The 18,204-nt window shown below is 41.2% G+C and overlaps 1 protein-coding gene across 1 annotated transcript in view; it reads right to left on the bottom strand.

The window, feature by feature from the left end:
* Positions 1-8,345: 8,345 nt before the first annotated feature.
* Positions 8,346-18,204, bottom strand: part of DCAF10 (DDB1 and CUL4 associated factor 10) — a 29,791-nt gene continuing 19,932 nt past the window's right edge. The window contains exons 6-7 of the mRNA XM_077251371.1: positions 15,379-15,524; positions 8,346-9,471 (exon numbers count right to left, since the gene is read on the bottom strand). Coding sequence (XP_077107486.1) covers positions 9,103-9,471; positions 15,379-15,524 — 515 coding nt within the window. The 3' untranslated portion in view covers positions 8,346-9,102. The remainder of the gene's footprint in view (positions 9,472-15,378; positions 15,525-18,204) is intronic.

The following is an 18,204-nucleotide window of genomic DNA, read 5'->3' as shown; positions in this document are numbered from 1 at the left end:
TACCACTAACCATGGTAGTCCTCTCAGGCTCTGAAATACAACTGATGCGTGGGAGAGGTGCCGCCCTTTTTATATCTGTAGGTTTCCTGTTCCTTAAGGGCGGATCCCCTCTCTCGTAGTGCTGTCATGGGCCTCTGAAAAATGCCACTACCAGTAAGCAGCTTAATGCTTTTTGCACATACAAGAATTGACATCACCATTTTTTTTTTTTTTTGGTATATCTTTATTTAGCTTACAAAATAACACAAATCTGCATGAAAAAAAACACATGTAAAAACGCATCAAAAATGCAGGTGACCTCAGGTGCAGATTTTACCTGCATCAAATCCTGATGCAATCCTGACCGTGGAAACATACCCCAAGACATCCAATTTGCTGGTAATGTAAAACGTGGGGCCATCAATCATTGAGCCCCCGAACCTATTAATATAAAATTAGAGCTGTCTGCTTAGCCTTTAGACTGATTATTAGACAAAAAATGATCGGGGGTCTGCCTATTTTTAATAACCAGCAAAGGCTAAGCAAACAGCTGCCAGCTGTTATTAGGCTGGGAAGGTCCATGGATATTGACTTCTTCCACTCTAATAAGACCAGCCCTCAGCCACCCCAGAAATAGCGCATCCATCAGATGCACCAGTTCTGGGACTTAGCCTTGGCTTTTCCCATTTACCCTGGCGTGATGGCAATCGGGGTAATAGTTTTGAGGGGTTGATATCAGTTGTGGGATTAGTAATGGAGAGGTGTCTGTCAGACAACCCCTATTACTAACCCTCTAGTCAAAAGAAAAACACATGCACACACAAAAGTCCTTTATTTGTAAAAAAGCATTTCCCCCAAAATTCCCTCTTTTACCAACTTATTACAATAAAAAAATCCATAGGGTCTACCGTAATCCAAATGGATGTCCCATAACGATCCCCGCATTTCACATCAATGTTGCTTCCTCACGCCCCCCCCCCCCCCCAAAAAAAAAAAAAAAAGAAAAAAAAAAAGGGACATTGACACAAAACTCAGTCCAGGGTCGCTGGAACGCTCAGGAATCCTCTTTCCCTATCAACCTTCTGGAAATCAGAGCCATCTACCTCTCTCTTCTCCACTGCCAGGACCTTCTTGCTGAACGACCAGTTCGTATTCAATCCAATAATCCCACGGCCATTGCATACATAAACTACAAGGGCTGGACATCCCACTAAAGGTCTCACGGATTCTGGTTTGGGACGAGCAGCAGGTGCCAGCAAAATAAGCAGTACTGTAAAAATTGGATGCTATACAGATGATCTATATGGGATCCATTTGTTTTTGTGCACCCATACATAGACTTGAATAGATGAGCCTCATCCAGAATATGGAATAGTATGGTGTATGCTGTGCTTTATTTCTCAAGAATACTCAATCCATGAGAGACAACGGTCATCTAAACAACCTTATTGACTTACATTGATCAGTGTGTTGTCCATGTGATATCCGATCATAACATGTACAGAACACGTCCATATAATACACTAATCTGAATATATCTCCCCTTTTAAGGGCTCAATCAGAAAAATAGCTATACTTTACATGAAATTTTGTGTTACATGTATTTTTTTTTAAATTGACAATTTTTTTTTTTTCGTATTACGACCTTTAATGAAAAAATAAAAAATTGCAATCTTGTAATATTCACACTGGCCACTGGGGATATTTTAGACTCCTACTTCCTGCTGTTTCAGGAAGCGTTTTCCGCAGGCTCCTTATCAGAGGCATGATTACAATGACAAGTATCACCTGTAGGCCTCATTCACACACGTGTTCTTTCTGTTTTTTTCATGGATGTAACACATACCCATTATACCTTATGGTGCTTTTCACATGTCCGTTGTTTTTTCCAACATTCCAGATAAAAAGAGCCAATACAAGTTTATGGGTCCATGAAAAGCACGTCCAGCATATGTCTGCTGTACATATTTAACATTGCAAAGTATAGGAGAAGCTTTGCAGTTTATCCATTTGTGAAAAACACTAATGACTGATGGTAAAAACGGACACACTGACCAAACACCGATGACACGCCGATGCCTGCGCACAAGAGCGACGAAGACTCTGCCCATAGAGGGGGGATAAGGTTCACACAACCGCGCTAGTGGACAGCGCATGCTCTGGATTACAGCGCCGCAACTGCATGTCACAGGTCAGTGTGACGTGCATCGGAGGAGGGGTACTATTATAACGAAGTCAGGATCTTTCTCCCAGGCAGCGCTCGCACTGGAGCCTGGAAGAAATCATTAACATACAACAAAATTGCTTTTCTCAAAATCTGCACCCCAGCTACGTATGAGGCCTGTCCCACACGTCCAGATAATTCCAGTACCGGAAAAATCTGTACCGGAGTTATCCGTGAGCTCACGTGGCACATCAGTGTGGCACACGTGCGGCAGCCGTGTGCAGACTGGGTACCACACGGACTGTGCAGGAGACAGCGCTACAGTAAGCGCTGTCCCCTGCTTTGGGTGCTGAAGCAGCCATTCATTCTCTCCAGCAGCATGCGCTGGAGAGAAGAAATGAAAAATTACTGTTTTTTTTCACGGTTGAAATAAAGATCTGTCATCACCCCCCTCCCACCCTCTGTGCGCCCGACCGCTGGAAATAAAATACTCACCTGGCTCCCTCGAAGCGTCCTCTCCGCGCCGCAGCTTGTCCTGTATGAGCGGTCACGTGGTGCCGCCCATTAGTGATGAATATGCGGCTCCACCCCTATGGGAGGTGGAGCCGCATACTCATCACTGTAATGGGCGGCACCACGTGACCGCTCATACAGGAGAAGCTGCGGCGCGGAGAGGACGCTTCGAGGGAGCCAGGTGAGTATTTTATTTCCAGCGGTCGGGCGCACAGGGGGTGGGAGGGGGGTGATGACAAAGATCTTTATTTCAACCGCAAAAAACCCCAAAAAACAATGATTTTTTTATTCCTCTCCAGCGAACGCTGCTGGAGAGAAGAAATGAATGGCGGCTTCAGCACCACGCTGGGGGGACAGCGCTTACTGTAGCGCTGTCCCCTGCACAGCACACGGACAGCATCCGTGTGCGGTACGTGTTTTACAGGGACCCATTGACTTTAATGGGTCCGTGTGATCCGTGCGCTCCCACGAACACTGACATGTCTCCGTGTTTTTCAAACGGACACGGTCCGTGAAAACACGCCGACATGTGCAGAGACACATTGATTTTAATGTGTCTACGTGTGTCAGTGTCTCCGGTACGTGAGAAAACTGACACCTCACGTACCGGAATCACTGACGTGTGAAACCGGCCTGAGGCATATTGCTAACACTGGTATAACCATCCTATTACCTGTATGCCCATAATAATAGCTTAAATTCGTCCAGGGTTGCGAGATTCTCTTTAATTTTGATTTACAGTGATAATTTTTATGTTTTATTGTTCTCAACGCATTCAATTATGTAATGAATAAATATTTGCAACTGGAACATTTCATTCAGTGATATCTAGGATGTAGGATTTTAGGTGTTCTTTTTTCAGCAGTGTAGAATAAATAGAAAGAATAGATAAATAGAATACATCGATAGATATAGAGTTAAAAAAAATAGAACAGTATACTACATATATCTGGAATGATGAGTGCGAGGCCTCCCAAGCAAAAATATCCGATATTGCAAAATATATATAGAATTGATAAAAAAAAAAAAAAAAAAAAAAAAATCGGGCCGCATTCCAATATTTACCAAAAAATAAAGAGGACTTCAATCGGTCCATATGACATAGGGTTTTGGTTCAAATGAAGCTGCTTGAAAAGGATTCATTTGAACCGAAATGTTGCCATGCCATATGGGGTGATGAAAGTCGTCTTTATTTTTGGTAAATATTGGAGTGCTGCTTGCTTTTTACAATTTTAGATAGAATATATAAGTATCTTGTTGACATAATTTCACAAGCCCCCTATCTATAATAAACTTTCACTCTTTAGTGCCTTTCATGTGGCCCTAGAGGGTGTTTAGCCTTATTTAACATATTAAATAATTACATGGGGTCCCCCTTATTTTTGATAACCAGACAAAGTAAAACAGACAGCTGTGGGCCTATACTATCAGACTGGGACGGTCCCTACTTACTTATTGGGCCCTTCCCAGCCTAAAATTACAAGCTCGCCGCCATCCCAGAATTGGCGCATCACATGAGAAGCGCCAATGCTGGTGCTTAGCCCAGATCTTCTCGATTGCTCTGGTGCAGTAGTAATCGGGGTAATGGTCTATGTCAGAGGTGTCAAATTGCATTCCTCGAGGGCCGCCAACAGGTCATGTTTTCAGGATTTCCTTGTATTGCACAGGTGATAATTTAATCACCTGCACAGAATGATTCCAGCACCTTGTGGAATGCTAAGGAAATCCTGAAAACATGACCTGTTGGCGGCCCTCGAGGAATGCAGTTTGACACCTCTGGTCTATGTGGTTGATGTCAGCTGGCATCAAGCCCTAGTTTTAATAATGGAGAGGTCTCTATCAGATACCCCCATTACTAACCCAGTGAATTAAAAGAAAAAAGAACATACACAAAAATGTTATTTAAAAAAAATAAATAAATACCCCCACCCCAACTCTTTTTTCAACCAAATTATTTAAGTACAACAAAGACAAAAAAAAACCCCAGTCATTCGGTCCAGGGATTCCGACGTAGTCCACCGAATCCGAAATATTACACAAACAGGAAAAATGACATGAGAGATAGTCTGTAGGAAAAATTAAATAAAAATTGCAGGCAAAAGGTTAAAAAAACAAAAAAATTATATATACACAGCTCTGGCAAAAATTAAGAGACCACCACATCAAAACACTGTCATGGGCAGTCCAATCTCCAGACCTGAACCCCATTGAAAACCTCTGGAATATAATCAAGAGGATGATGGATAGTCACAAGCCATCAAACAAAAAAGAACTGCTTACATTTTTGCACCAGAAGCAGTGTGAAAGACTAGTGGAAAGTATGCCAAGACACATGACAGCTGTGATTAAAAATCATGGTTATTCCACAAAATATTGATTTCTATTGATTTCTGAACTCTTCCTGAGTTAAAACATTAGCATTGTTGTTTCTAAATGATTATGAACTTGTTTTCTTTGCATTATTTGTGGTCTGAAAGCACTGGGTTTTTTTTTTCTTTTAATTTCAACCATTTCTCCTTTTCAGAAAAAAAAAAAAAATACAAAATGTATTGCTTGGAAATTCAGAGACATGTCAGAAGTTTATAGAATAAATTAACAATTTACATTTTACTCAAAAATATACCTAAAAAGAGAAAAATCTGACAAACTGAACATTTTGCAGTGGTATATATATATATATATATATATATATATATATATATATATATATATATATATATATATATATATATATATATATATATATCTCACATACAGACAGCTCTGGCAAAAAAAGACATCCACTTTGCTGGTAATGTAAAATGTGGGGCCATCAAGCATTGAGCCCCCCCAACATATTAATATAAGCTTAGAGCTGTCTGCTTGGCCTTTACGGATTATTAGACAAAAAATAAAATAACAAAAAAAAATAATAATGATCTGGGGTCCTGCCTATTTTTAATAACCAGCAAAGGCTAAGCAAACAGCTGCCAGCTGTTATTAGGCTGGGAAGGTCCATGGATATTGACTTCTTCCACTCTAATAAGACCAGCCCTCAGCCACCCCAGAAATAGCGCATCCATTAGATGCACCAGTTCTGGGACTTAGCCTTGGCTTTTCCCATTTACCCTGGCGTGATGGCAATCGGGGTAATAGTTTTGAGGGGTTGATATCAGTTGTGGGATTAGTAATGGAGAGGTGTCTGTCAGACAACCCTATTACTAACCCTCTAGTCAAAAGAAAAACACATGCACACACAAAAGTCCTTTATTTGTAAAAAAAAGCATTTCCCCCAAAATTCCCTCTTTTACCAACTTATTACAATAAAAAAAATCCATAGGGTCCGCCATAATCCAAATGGATGTCCCACAAAGAACCCTGAATTTTGTGTCAATGTTGCTTCCCCACGCCCCCCCCCCCCCCCCCAAAAAAAAAAAGGGACATTGACGCAAAGCGGGCGTTAGAGAACGCAGTCATGGAGCAGACAGGACTCTCTCACACAATGGGTAAAAAAATCCTCTTCTAACTATTACCTCCCTAATACGTCCAGCATGCACATGCTGTTACTTTCTAACAGACATTGAGCTACTGTTTCACTATCTAAAGCTTTTTCTATCTATGGATTACATGAATTACTGACATCAGATAGTCTCTTTGAAACTACAGGATTTTTCATTGAATGTATCTTACTTCCTGATCTGTTGGTCAAAACATTTTACCTTGGGATTACATCACAGTTGTACCTATAATTATGTATTGATATACAGTACAGACCAAAAGTTAGGACACACCTCATTTCAAGATTTTTCTGTATTTTCATGACTATGAAATTCACACTGAAGGCATCAAAACTATGAATTAACACATGTGGAATTATATACTTAACAAAAAAATGTGAAACAACTGAAAATATGTCTTATATTCTAGGTTCTTCAAAGTAGCCACCTTTTGCTTTGATGACTGCTTTGCACTCTTGGCATTCTCTTGATGAGCTTCAAGAGGTAGTCACTGGGAATGGTTTTCACTTCACAGGTGTGCTCTGTCAGGTTTAATAAGTGGGATTTCTTGGTGTTGGGACCATCAGTTATGTTCAGCAGACGTCTGGTGGATACACAGCTGATAGTCTTACTGAATAGACTGTTAGAATTTGTATTATGGCAAGAAAAAAGCAGCTAAGTAAAGAAAAATGAGTGGCCATCATTACTTTAAGAAATGAAGGTCAGTCAGTCCGTAAAAATTGGGAAAACTTTGAAAGTGTCCTCAAGCGCAGTTGCAAAAATCATCAAGCGCTACAAAGAAACTGGCTCACATGTGGACCGCCCCAGGAAAGGAAGACCAAGAGTCACCTCTGCTTCTGGGGATAAGTTTATCCGAGTCACCAGCCTCAGAAATTGCAGGTTAACAGCAGCTCAGATTAGAGACCAGGTCAATGCCACACAGAGTTCTAGCAGCAGACACATCTCTACAACAACTGTTAAGAGGAGACTTTGTGCAGCAGGCCTTTATGGTAAAATAGCTGCTAGGAAACAGCTGCTAAGGACAGGCAACAAGCAGAAGAGACTTGTTTGGGCTAAAGAACACAAGGAATGGACATTAGACCAGTGGAAATCTGTGCTTTGATCTGATGAGTCCAAATTTGAGATCTTTGGTTCCAACCACCGTGTCTTTGTGCGACGCAGAAAAGGTGAACGGATGGACTCTACATGCCTGATTCCCACCGTGAAGCATGGAGGACGTGTGATGGTGTGGGGATGATATGCTGGTGACACTGTTGGGGATTTATTCAAAATTGAAGGCATACTGAACCAGCATGGCTGCCACGGAATCTTGCAGCGACATGCTATTCCATCCGGTTTGCGTTTTGTTGGACCATCATTTATTTTTCAACATTACAATGATTCCAAACACACCTCAAGGCTCTGTAAGGGCTATTTGACCCAGAAGGAGAGTGATGGGGTGCTACACCAGATGACCTGGCCTCCACAGTCACAAGACCTGAACCCAATCGAGATGGTTTGGGGTGAGCTGGACTGCAGAGTGAAGGCAAAAGGGCCAACAAGTGCTAAGCATCTCTGGGAACTCCTTCAAGATTGTTGGAAGTCCATTCCCGGTGACTACCTCTTGAAGCTCATTAAGAGAACGCCAAGAGTGTGCAAAGCAGTCATCAAAGCAAAAGGTGGCTACTTTGAAGAACCTAGAATATAAGACATATTTTCAGTTGTTTCACACTTTTTTGTTAAGTATATAATTCCACATGTGTTAATGCCTTCAATGTGAATTTACAATTTTCATAGTCATGAAAATTCAGAAAAATCTTTAAATGAGGTGTGTCCAAACTTTTGGTCTGTACTGTATTTTGTGAATTTTTTCTTCTTTTGTAACCAATAAACTGATTTTTTTTTTTAGCCTGTTCAGACGAAGTCCTCCTTGTAACATAGGTGAATATAAGTCGCTGCAATATATAGGTGAATTTACAATGTGGTACTGGTATTCGTATATTATGTTAAATATATGGTGGAATGTGACATTCTGTACAGGAAATGTGCTCTGGGTATAGAGATGTTCTTCTTTGTAGATGTTGTACAGTATCCGATTGTAGCCGACATAGTGAGCTCTGATCGACATTTCTGTAGGTTATCGATGCAAGTCTGTAGGATACAGATTATTTTGGTCACCGTGTGTATAACAAATATAACTCAGATTTTGGTGGTACTGTCTCTAGGTAGATTTTCTATTATCATTTATTCTTTATAACAATACAGTCATGATAAAAACAAAAACTCTTTAGAACAGATATTCGGCACAAATGATAGCATAAATGCACTTTTTCAGAATTTAATAACAGCGTAGTCCATTAGGAAACACATTTTAAAGAATGGATGAACATGGTACAAAAAAAAATAAAATAAAAATTAATAATGAGGTCTTGGTTACTAAGAAAAAAAAAATCTAAAATGCCAGCTGCAGACTAGCAAAGGCAAGTATATGGGCTAAACAAATATGATGACAGTCAGAGCCACCAGCAACTTGTGTCTACATTAAATGGAAATGCAGTAGGGTTTAAACCTTTTAAATAGTAGGACCATGGAACCAGACCACTGAATTGATAATGAACACCATGCTCAGCTCAAAGTCACACTCATTATAAGATTTTACCATACTGTACAGTAATAAATAATGCCAAATATACAGCCACAGTCTTTTACAGTCATGACTACATATGGGCTTCTGTTATTTCATATTATCAGTGGTACTATTAAAGTAAAGCCACGCAGAGCCGTTCTCACCTGGAGAGTGGAGCATGTGCTAATCCAAATCAGAAAACTAGATACTCAACTGAAGAATACGATTACAGTCCTTTATTCAAAGATTTGTTGATGCAGATTTCAAAGTTTTTAAGTAAAGGCCAAATTTGGGGAGACCCTTTAAAACGCGGGAAAGGTGATATTTCCAATTTGATGCTGGAATTAAAACTTCGGTTGGTACAGGGAAACTCGTCCACTAAGGCACCCTGACGCTATCTGACAGTGTGTGGGAGAAAACTTGGTTGTCAGGACTACATCCTTATGAGAGTATAGGGAGCGGATTTCTTGTAAAGTTCCAGCTTCTTTGGGCATACAGTCTACAAGCTCACTGCATTGGGAATCAAATCCCAACAATCGGATACCATATCCATGTGGTGAGGCAATCATACGTCCATCCGGGCTAAAACAGAGTTCTTTAATGTAGCCCCGGCCAACATTGGCCTCTTCTATGTAGTGAGTTAGTCGCAAAGAACAGCGAGGAGAGATGGGTCGAACGGGAGCGCCTTCTTGAAACTCGTACACACAGGTCCACTGGTTAGAAAGATAAGGAAAAAGGATTAGGTCAGCTGAGAATTATTCTTTACAATGTTTCACTTCTAACACTGATCACATCTGTTTCAGCACTTTAAAGGGGTTGTCCAGTCTTCAGCTTCAAGTCTGCAGTCACTATATGAATCCTCACTGTGTACTATGGGGATTCTTCAGTTCAGCAAAAGAAGCGGGGGGTTATACAGTGGGGCAAAAAAGTATTTAGTCAGTCAGCAATAGTGCAAGTTCCACCACTTAAAAAGATGAGAGGCGTCTGTAATTTACATCATAGGTAGACCTCAACTATGGGAGACAAACTGAGAAAAAAAAAATCCAGAAAATCACATTGTCTGTTTTTTTATCATTTTATTTGCATATTATGGTGGAAAATAAGTATTTGGTCAGAAACAAAATTTCATCTCAATACTTTGTAATATATCCTTTGTTGGCAATGACAGAGGTCAAACGTTTTCTGTAAGTCTTCACAAGGTTGCCACACACTGTTGTTGGTATGTTGGCCCATTCCTCCATGCAGATCTCCTCTAGAGCAGTGATGTTTTTGGCTTTTCGCTTGGCAACACGGACTTTCAACTCCCTCCAAAGGTTTTCTATAGGGTTGAGATCTGGAGACTGGCTAGGCCACTCCAGGACCTTGAAATGCTTCTTACGAAGCCACTCCTTCGTTGCCCTGGCGGTGTGCTTTGGATCATTGTCATGTTGAAAGACCCAGCCACGTTTCATCTTCAATGCCCTTGCTGATGGAAGGAGGTTTGCACTCAAAATCTCACGATACATGGCCCCATTCATTCTTTCATGTACCCGGATCAGTCGTCCTGGCCCCTTTGCAGAGAAACAGCCCCAAAGCATGATGTTTCCACCACCATGCTTTACAGTAGGTATGGTGTTTGATGGATGCAACTCAGTATTCTTTTTCCTCCAAACACGACAAGTTGTGTTTCTACCAAACAGTTCCAGTTTGGTTTCATCAGACCATAGGACATTCTCCCAAAACTCCTCTGGATCATCCAAATGCTCTCTAGCAAACTTCAGACGGGCCCGGACATGTACTGGCTTAAGCAGTGGGACACGTCTGGCACTGCAGGATCTGAGTCCATGGTGGCGTAGTGTGTTACTTATGGTAGGCCTTGTTACATTGGTCCCAGCTCTCTGCAGTTCATTCACTAGGTCCCCCCGCGTGGTTCTGGGATTTTTGCTCACCGTTCTTGTGATCATTCTGACCCCACGGGGTGGGATTTTGCGTGGAGCCCCAGATCGAGGGAGATTATCAGTGGTCTTGAATGTCTTCCATTTTCTAATTATTGCTCTCACTGTTGATTTCTTCACTCCAAGCTGGTTGGCTATTGCAGATTCAGTCTTCCCAGCCTGGTGCAGGGCTACAATTTTGTTTCTGGTGTACTTTGACAGCTCTTTGGTCTTCACCATAGTGGAGTTTGGAGTCAGACCGTTTGAGGGTGTGCACAGGTGTCTTTTTATACTGATAACAAGTTTAAACAGGTGCCATTACTACAGGTAATGAGTGGAGGAAAGAGGAGACTCTTAAAGAAGAAGTTACAGGTCTGTGAGAGCCAGAAATCTTGATTGTTTGTTTCTGACCAAATACTTATTTTCCACCATAATATGCAAATAAAATGATAAAAAAACAGACAAAGTGATTTTCTGGATTTTTTTTTCCTCAGTTTGTCTCCCATAGTTGAGGTCTACCTATGATGTAAATTAAAGACGCCTCTCATCTTTTTAAGTGGTGGAACTTGCACTATTGCTGACTGACTAAATACTTTTTTGCCCCACTGTATGGCCGTAAATATGCATATTTTCAGACACCTTCTGACTAGACATGTCCAGCCTCGCTCAATACATACTTGCAGTCGCACACCCGCCTTGCTCCTAGTGAGCGCGATGTGAGGATTCACAAGTCTGCAGTCACTTAGAGTGAGGGCACACTTGTAGCCCAAGGCAATACATGGAAAGTGATTGTCCTCTGTGCATCACAAGGAGCAGTACTTACCATGCTTTACTGCACAACACTAGTGCTTTCTAGATATAACGGGGGACAAAAAACAAAACAACAAACTGGGGTAGAGTAAAGGGGAGCAAAAAGATTCAAATTACTCTGGGTCCAGCTTCCACTTCAGTCCATCTTGGCAGCCAGACCAGGGCAGTTTTTATATGATCCCCAATATGACATCAATAAAAACACCCACCAAACACGACAAAAAAAAAAAGGGTCTACTCCAGAAATAGCAACACTCTTCGTGCATAGGTTTATTAAAGCACCTATCCTCTCATCATGCATGAAGGCTGTAAAAGCTATAGTAGCATGCAGAAGTTTGAGCACCCGTAGTCAAAATGACTGTTATTGTGAACAGCTAAGCAAGTAGTAGATGAAATGACCTCTAAAAGGCCTAAAGATAAAGATGCCACATTTCCTTCGTATTTTAGGGGGGAAAAAATTCTCATCTTTTACAAAAAGCAAAATGGGCCAATGCAAACATTTGGGCATCCTGCATGATTAATACCTAATAGCACCCCGTTTTGCAAGTATCACAGCTTGTAAATGTTTTTGTAGCCAGCTGAAGAGTTTCAATTCTTGTTTGAGGGATTTTCATCCATTCTCCCATGGAAAATTCTAAGATCAGTGGACTGTGAGGGACATTGTAAAACCTTCAGCTTGTGCCTTTTGAGGTAGTCTATTGTGGATTATGACATGTTTAGGATCATTATCCATTTGCAGAAGCCATCCTCTTTTCAACATTTTTTTTCTTTTTACAGATGGTGTTATGTTTGCATCAAAAATGTCATTGAATCCATTCTTCCCTCTATCTGTGAAATGTTCTGTGTGCCATTAATTGTAACCAGGGCTGTGGAGTTGTGGTCCATTTTGGTGGAGTCAGTATGAAATAGACAGACTCCAAAAATATATAATACACTAGGTTCAGTACAGGATGTGCTGTAAATGTTTTCATAACTTGGAAAAGTTATAAAATGTCCTATGTCTGTTCTCTTCCTGACCTAAGGATCTAAGCTTTTAGTGGAGATGAATATGCGCTGCACTTTATATCCATGCTCAGTAGTGAGGCCGTGCCGTGGAGTCGGAAGTCAGGGAAATTGAGTGATCGGTGGTTTGGCTTACCGACTCCACAGCCCTGGCTGCAACACAACCCCTATGCATAATTGGACACCCCAATTGTTAATGGTTGGCAAGATATTCTTTTCCTGAAATTATGGCCCCTTTTTTCTCTCCACACATACCTTTGATCATTGTGGCCAAAGAGTTCTATTTTAACCTCATCGTCCCACAGGACTTGTTTCTAAAATGCATCAGACTTGTTTAGATGTATTTTTGCATAAGTCTGACTCAATTTTATGGTGAGGACACAGGAGAGGTTTTCTTCTGATGACTCTTCCATGAAGGCCATATTTATGCAGGTGTCTCTGAACAGAAGAACAATTTACCACAACTCGAGTCTGCTAAATCTTTCTAAAGGTCTTTTGCTGTCAAGCAGGGTTCTGATTTGCGCTTCTAGCAATCCTACAAGCAGCTCTCGATGAAATTTAGCTTTGTCTTCCAGACCTTATCTTGACCTCCACTGTTCCTATTAACCCTGCTGTTCTGTTAGGTCAAAAATGACCGTTTTTGAAATTCTATAATGTTATAAAAATTCAGCGTGTGATTCTGAGACTTGAGGCTCCCTGACTTTTCGTCATTAGGGGGGTACTCTCTGTGGGAATTTTTTTTTTTTTTAATTTTTGTTTACTTTATTTGGTACAATTTTTTTTACACTTGTACTGTTCGGTCAAAAATGACCGATAGGCCTTTATTCAGCTCTCCAGACAATTTTTGACAAAAATAAAGGTGCTATCACCTCATTTTGAACTATATATTGCATCTACTACTATTTATCAATGTATCTGACTACTTTTGGTCAGAACAGATTTACACATACCAACATTTTCAAGTTGCGATACAGCCGACGGATTCGCTTCCAGTATAGCTATGCGCAATTTATTTCACTGGTTTTTATTTACCCTGCTGTTCATATAGATCTAGTTCCATTCAGTTGTCAACATTTCATATTGTAAATCATGATTTTCTGATTTTCCATGTGTTTGCTGGTTGTACAGTATTACACTGTACATAAATGTTAATTTATTTGATTCAAAAAATAAAAGTTTTTGATTTAATTTTTCATCTGATTATTGAAAACCATGTTCACATACAGTAAAACAATGCAACAGGTAATCAAATAACACTTGAATTAGGTACAAATCACAACTTTGTTAGGTCCGGTCAAAAATGACCGGGAACAGTATAAGTGTATAAAAAACAACGTTTTTTGCCATTTTATAGAGAAAAAAGCTTTTTTTTTTTTTTTTTTTTTTTGCCTTTGAAAAAAGTATATCTACATAATGTTTGATATTATTACTTATAGTTAACATTTAGATCAAGATTTTTTTTTTATCTGCAAAAATAATCAATTTTTACAAAAATCGAAAAAATACCATGTTCCCTTTTGGATATAAAAAAAATATAAAACAAGCTTTGTATTTATTTTTTTTTCTGGTATTTGAACAACCATCTTCACAAGCAATATAATAGTGCAAAAACTGTTTAAAAAAACCACTTAGATTAGCTAAAAATGATTATTTTATAAGGACGGTCAAAAATGACCGGGAACAGTACAAGTGTATGTGAAATCTAAACAGAACAGCAGGGTTAACTGTTTCTTAATTACATTTCAAACTGAAGACGCTTTGCTATCTTCCTATAGTCTTCTCCTGCTTTGTGGACCTCCACTATTTCCATTTTCAGAGTGCTAAGCAGCTGCTTAGAAGGTCCCATGGCTGCTGTTTTTTGGCACAAGGTTAGAGTAGGCTGGGTTGTTATAGAGCTGGGAAATTTGCATCACCTGGCCTTTCCTAACGATGATAGTGAACAATCCATAACCCTAACAGGATAGTCAACATCTGAAACATTGGCCAAAGTTATCTGGGCACACAAATCTTTTAAAGGTGCCCAAACTTTTTTTTTTTTTTAAATCGATCCATTTTCCTTTCTGTAATTTTTACAATGTAAAAAATGACAATATATTTATTTTTGTATAACGTACAAAGGAAATGTGTCATCTTTAACTTTTAAAGATCACTTCTTATTCAACTTGCTTAACTCTTAACAGTGATTTTGGCAAAGGGTGCCCAAACTTTTGCCACTGTATGACTGGTATAATGATAATACACGGTAATCTGATATCGGTGCCAATCAAAGAGAGATCAGAACCTAAGCCTAATGCATAGTCTGCATAAAAAGAACAGTAATTAAATCCCCCAGCTATACATGCTTCTCTCTAGTCTCATATAGCAATCAATACATGTCCCAGGAGATCAAGTTTGTCATCCAAAGATGGAAGTAATCAGGAAGAAATGTGAGCTGTCATCTTTCTACAAGAAATTCTTTCACGACCATACTGAAAAATCTGCATTTCTTTGACATTTGTCTGAAGAAAGTGAGAGTGCAATAGCTCAAAGTAACCACTTATTGTCTATTCTTTTGAGTAGGGTATATTCAGATGAACGGGACGGTTCCAGAACTTTCCGAACAGCCCTCTAAATGCAACAATGGTAAATACAGTACCTAGCTTCTACTCAAGTTTCAGTAGAAATCAATGTAGCACACAGAAAAGGTGATATCTGCATGAAAATAAAGTTTTTCACACAAAAAAACCCCATCATATACCGTAACATTTTTTTGTCCAAATCTGTTAACCAATTCCAGACCACCCAGACTTTTTACAGCAGATAATGTGGGTCTGCAGAATGACCTCATCGGGTTATTTAGTGAACATTTTGTTTGTTTGTTTTTTGGTTACGCTACAGGGAAATAGAAGCACTTACCTCTTGGTCATCGGTATTGCTAGAGCAGCGTAATAGTGTAGCCCAGCCTTTGGGATGGAGCTGAAGTGAAGTGATACAGTTGCCTCGCTCTCTCTCACCTGGGACTTCTGGAGTTAGGACTTCGAGGCTGTTCCGAGGGGAATTGCCTAATGTAGACATATTATATGAAGATTCCATTATTGTAATCTGCTTCCTAAAGTGCAGCTGTTGTGTACACTTTCCTCATACCGATAACATTTTGTGGCAATGCGTTAAATATTTGAAAAAAAATTAATATCCAGTACTTTAGTTACAGGAAAGCACTCTAAAATCTCTACGAATGCACAGATGAGCATTCGCGATACTCTGTGTCTGTAAGGGCAGTTCCACCACTGTGATGGACACCATGGGCCCGATTCATTAGTGCACTTATGGCTGGTTTTTGTTTTCAGTGTCTGCAGCTTTTCTGTTTGTTTGAGCCATATTCATCATTTGCACCTTTTAAATGATTTGTTTGTTTTTTTCCTTTTTAAACCCTTAGTGACCACCAATATGACTTAAAACGATCCTTAGGGTATGTGCACACGTCAGGATTTCTTGCAGAAATTTCCTGAAGAAAACCGGAAACTTTCTGCAAGAAACCCGCATTTTTTTTGCGTTTTTTTTTTTTTTTTTTTTAGCATTTTGCAAGCGAAATTAGCTTGCAGAATGCTAAAGTTTTCCAAGCGATCTGTAGCATCGCTTGGAAAACTGACTGACAGGTTGATCACACTTGTCAAACATAGTGTTTGACAAGTGTGACCAACTTTTTACCATAGATGCAGCCTATGCAGCATCAATAGTAAAAGATAGAATGTTTAAAAAAATAAATAAATAAATTAAAAAAAAATGGTTATACTCACCTGCAGACAGCCGATCTCCTCAGCGGCGTCCGTTCCTATAGATGGTGTGTGTGTGCAGGACCTTCGATGACGTCGCGGTCACATGAGTGGTCACGCGACCAATCACAAGACCGCGACATCATCACAGGTCCTTCACACACACCATCTATAGGAACGGAAGCGGCAGCATGCACCGCTGAGAGGCGGGAAGACTCCGGGGCCAACGAAGGTGAGTATATCACTATTTTTTATTTTAATTCTTTTTTTTTTTTTTTACCAATTATACGGTGCCCAGTCCGTGGAGGAGAGTCTCCTCTCCTCCACCCTGGGTACCAACTGCACATGATCCGCTTACTTCCCGCATGGTGGGCACAGCCACATGCGGAAAGTAAGCCGATCAATGCACTCCTAGGTGTGCGGAATCCCCGCAATTCCGCAAATTTAACCCCTTTCTGACATTGGACGTACTATCCCGTCGAGGTGGTGTGGGCCCGTATGACCACCGACGGGATAGTACGTCATACGCGATCGGCCGCGCTCACGGGGGGAGCGCGGCCGAGTGTCAGCTGCATATCGCAGCTCACATCCGGCACTATGTGCCAGGAGCGGTCATGGACCGCCCCCAGCACATTAACCCCCGGCACACCGCGATCAAACATGATCGCGGTGTGCCGGCGGTATAGGGAAGCATCGCGCAGGGAGGGGGCTCCCTGCGGGCTTCCCTGAGACCCCCGGAGCAACGCGATGTGATCGCGTTGCTGCGAGGGTCTCCTACCTCCTTCCTCGCTCCAGGTCCCGGATCCAAGATGGCCGCGACATCCGGGTCCTGCAGGGAGGGAGGTGACTTACCGAGTGCCTGCTCAGAGCAGGCGCTGGTAAGCCTGCAGTGCTGTGAGGCAGACCGCTCACACAGGGTTAATGCCGGCGGTAACGGACCGCGTTATGCCGCGGGTAACGCACTCCGTTACCGCTGCTATTAACCCTGTGTGTCCCCAACTTTGTACTATTGATGCTGCCTATGCGGCATCAATAGTACAAAATGTAATGTTAAAAATAATAAATAAAAAAAAAAAAACCTGCTATACTCACCCTCCGCCGCCTTTCTCGCTCCTCGCCACCCTCCCCGGACCGCTCCATTACAACCGTCAGCTTGCGGTGAGGTCCCGTCCCAGGGCTGGTGTGCGGCAAGGACCTTCCGTGACGTCACGGTCATGTGACCGCGACGTCTTCATAGGTCCTGCTCCCACCAGCCCTGGCACTTGCAATGGAACTCGGCTTCAGGAAAATGGCCGCCGCGATCTCGATCTGCGCACACGCGGCATCCCGCGGCCATTTTCCTGAAGCCGAGCACTACCATCTGCACAGGATCCCACGAAGAGGAGAGGCGGGACGCGGAGGAGCAGCGACAAGAATGGTGAGTATGATACACTACAAGGGGCCCTCGGATCGTTAGGTATGTTTATTTTTTATTTTTTTGACCTGTCACATACGTGCCTCGGTAATATACTACGTCACTGGGCAATATCCTAGGTGGCTCTGCTGTATCCTACAAGGCTGGGCAATATACTACGTGGCTGGACAATATACTACAAAGCTGTGCAATATACTATGTGGCTCTGTGCAATATACTACGTAGCTGTGCTGTATTATAGGTAGCTGGGCAATATACTACGTGGCTGGGCAATATACTACGTGGCTGGGCAATATACTACGTGGCTGGGCAATATACTACGTGGCTGGGCAATATACTACGTGGACATGCATATTCTAGAATACCCGATGCGTTAGAATCGGGCCACCATCTAGTTATCGTATAAAAGCGCCAAAACATAAAAAAAAATGATGATGAGGTATTGCTGTAATCGTACTGACCCGACGAATAAAACTGCTTTATCAATTTTACCAAACGCGAAACGGTATAAACGCCTCCCCCAAAAGAATTTCATGAATAGCTGGTTTTTGATCA

This window comes from Ranitomeya variabilis, chromosome 1 (assembly GCF_051348905.1).
Source record: "Ranitomeya variabilis isolate aRanVar5 chromosome 1, aRanVar5.hap1, whole genome shotgun sequence".
NCBI classification, from domain to species: domain Eukaryota; kingdom Metazoa; phylum Chordata; class Amphibia; order Anura; family Dendrobatidae; genus Ranitomeya; species Ranitomeya variabilis.
Note: the sequence above shows the minus strand (reverse complement) of the source record. Positions and strands in the feature narration are given on the sequence as shown.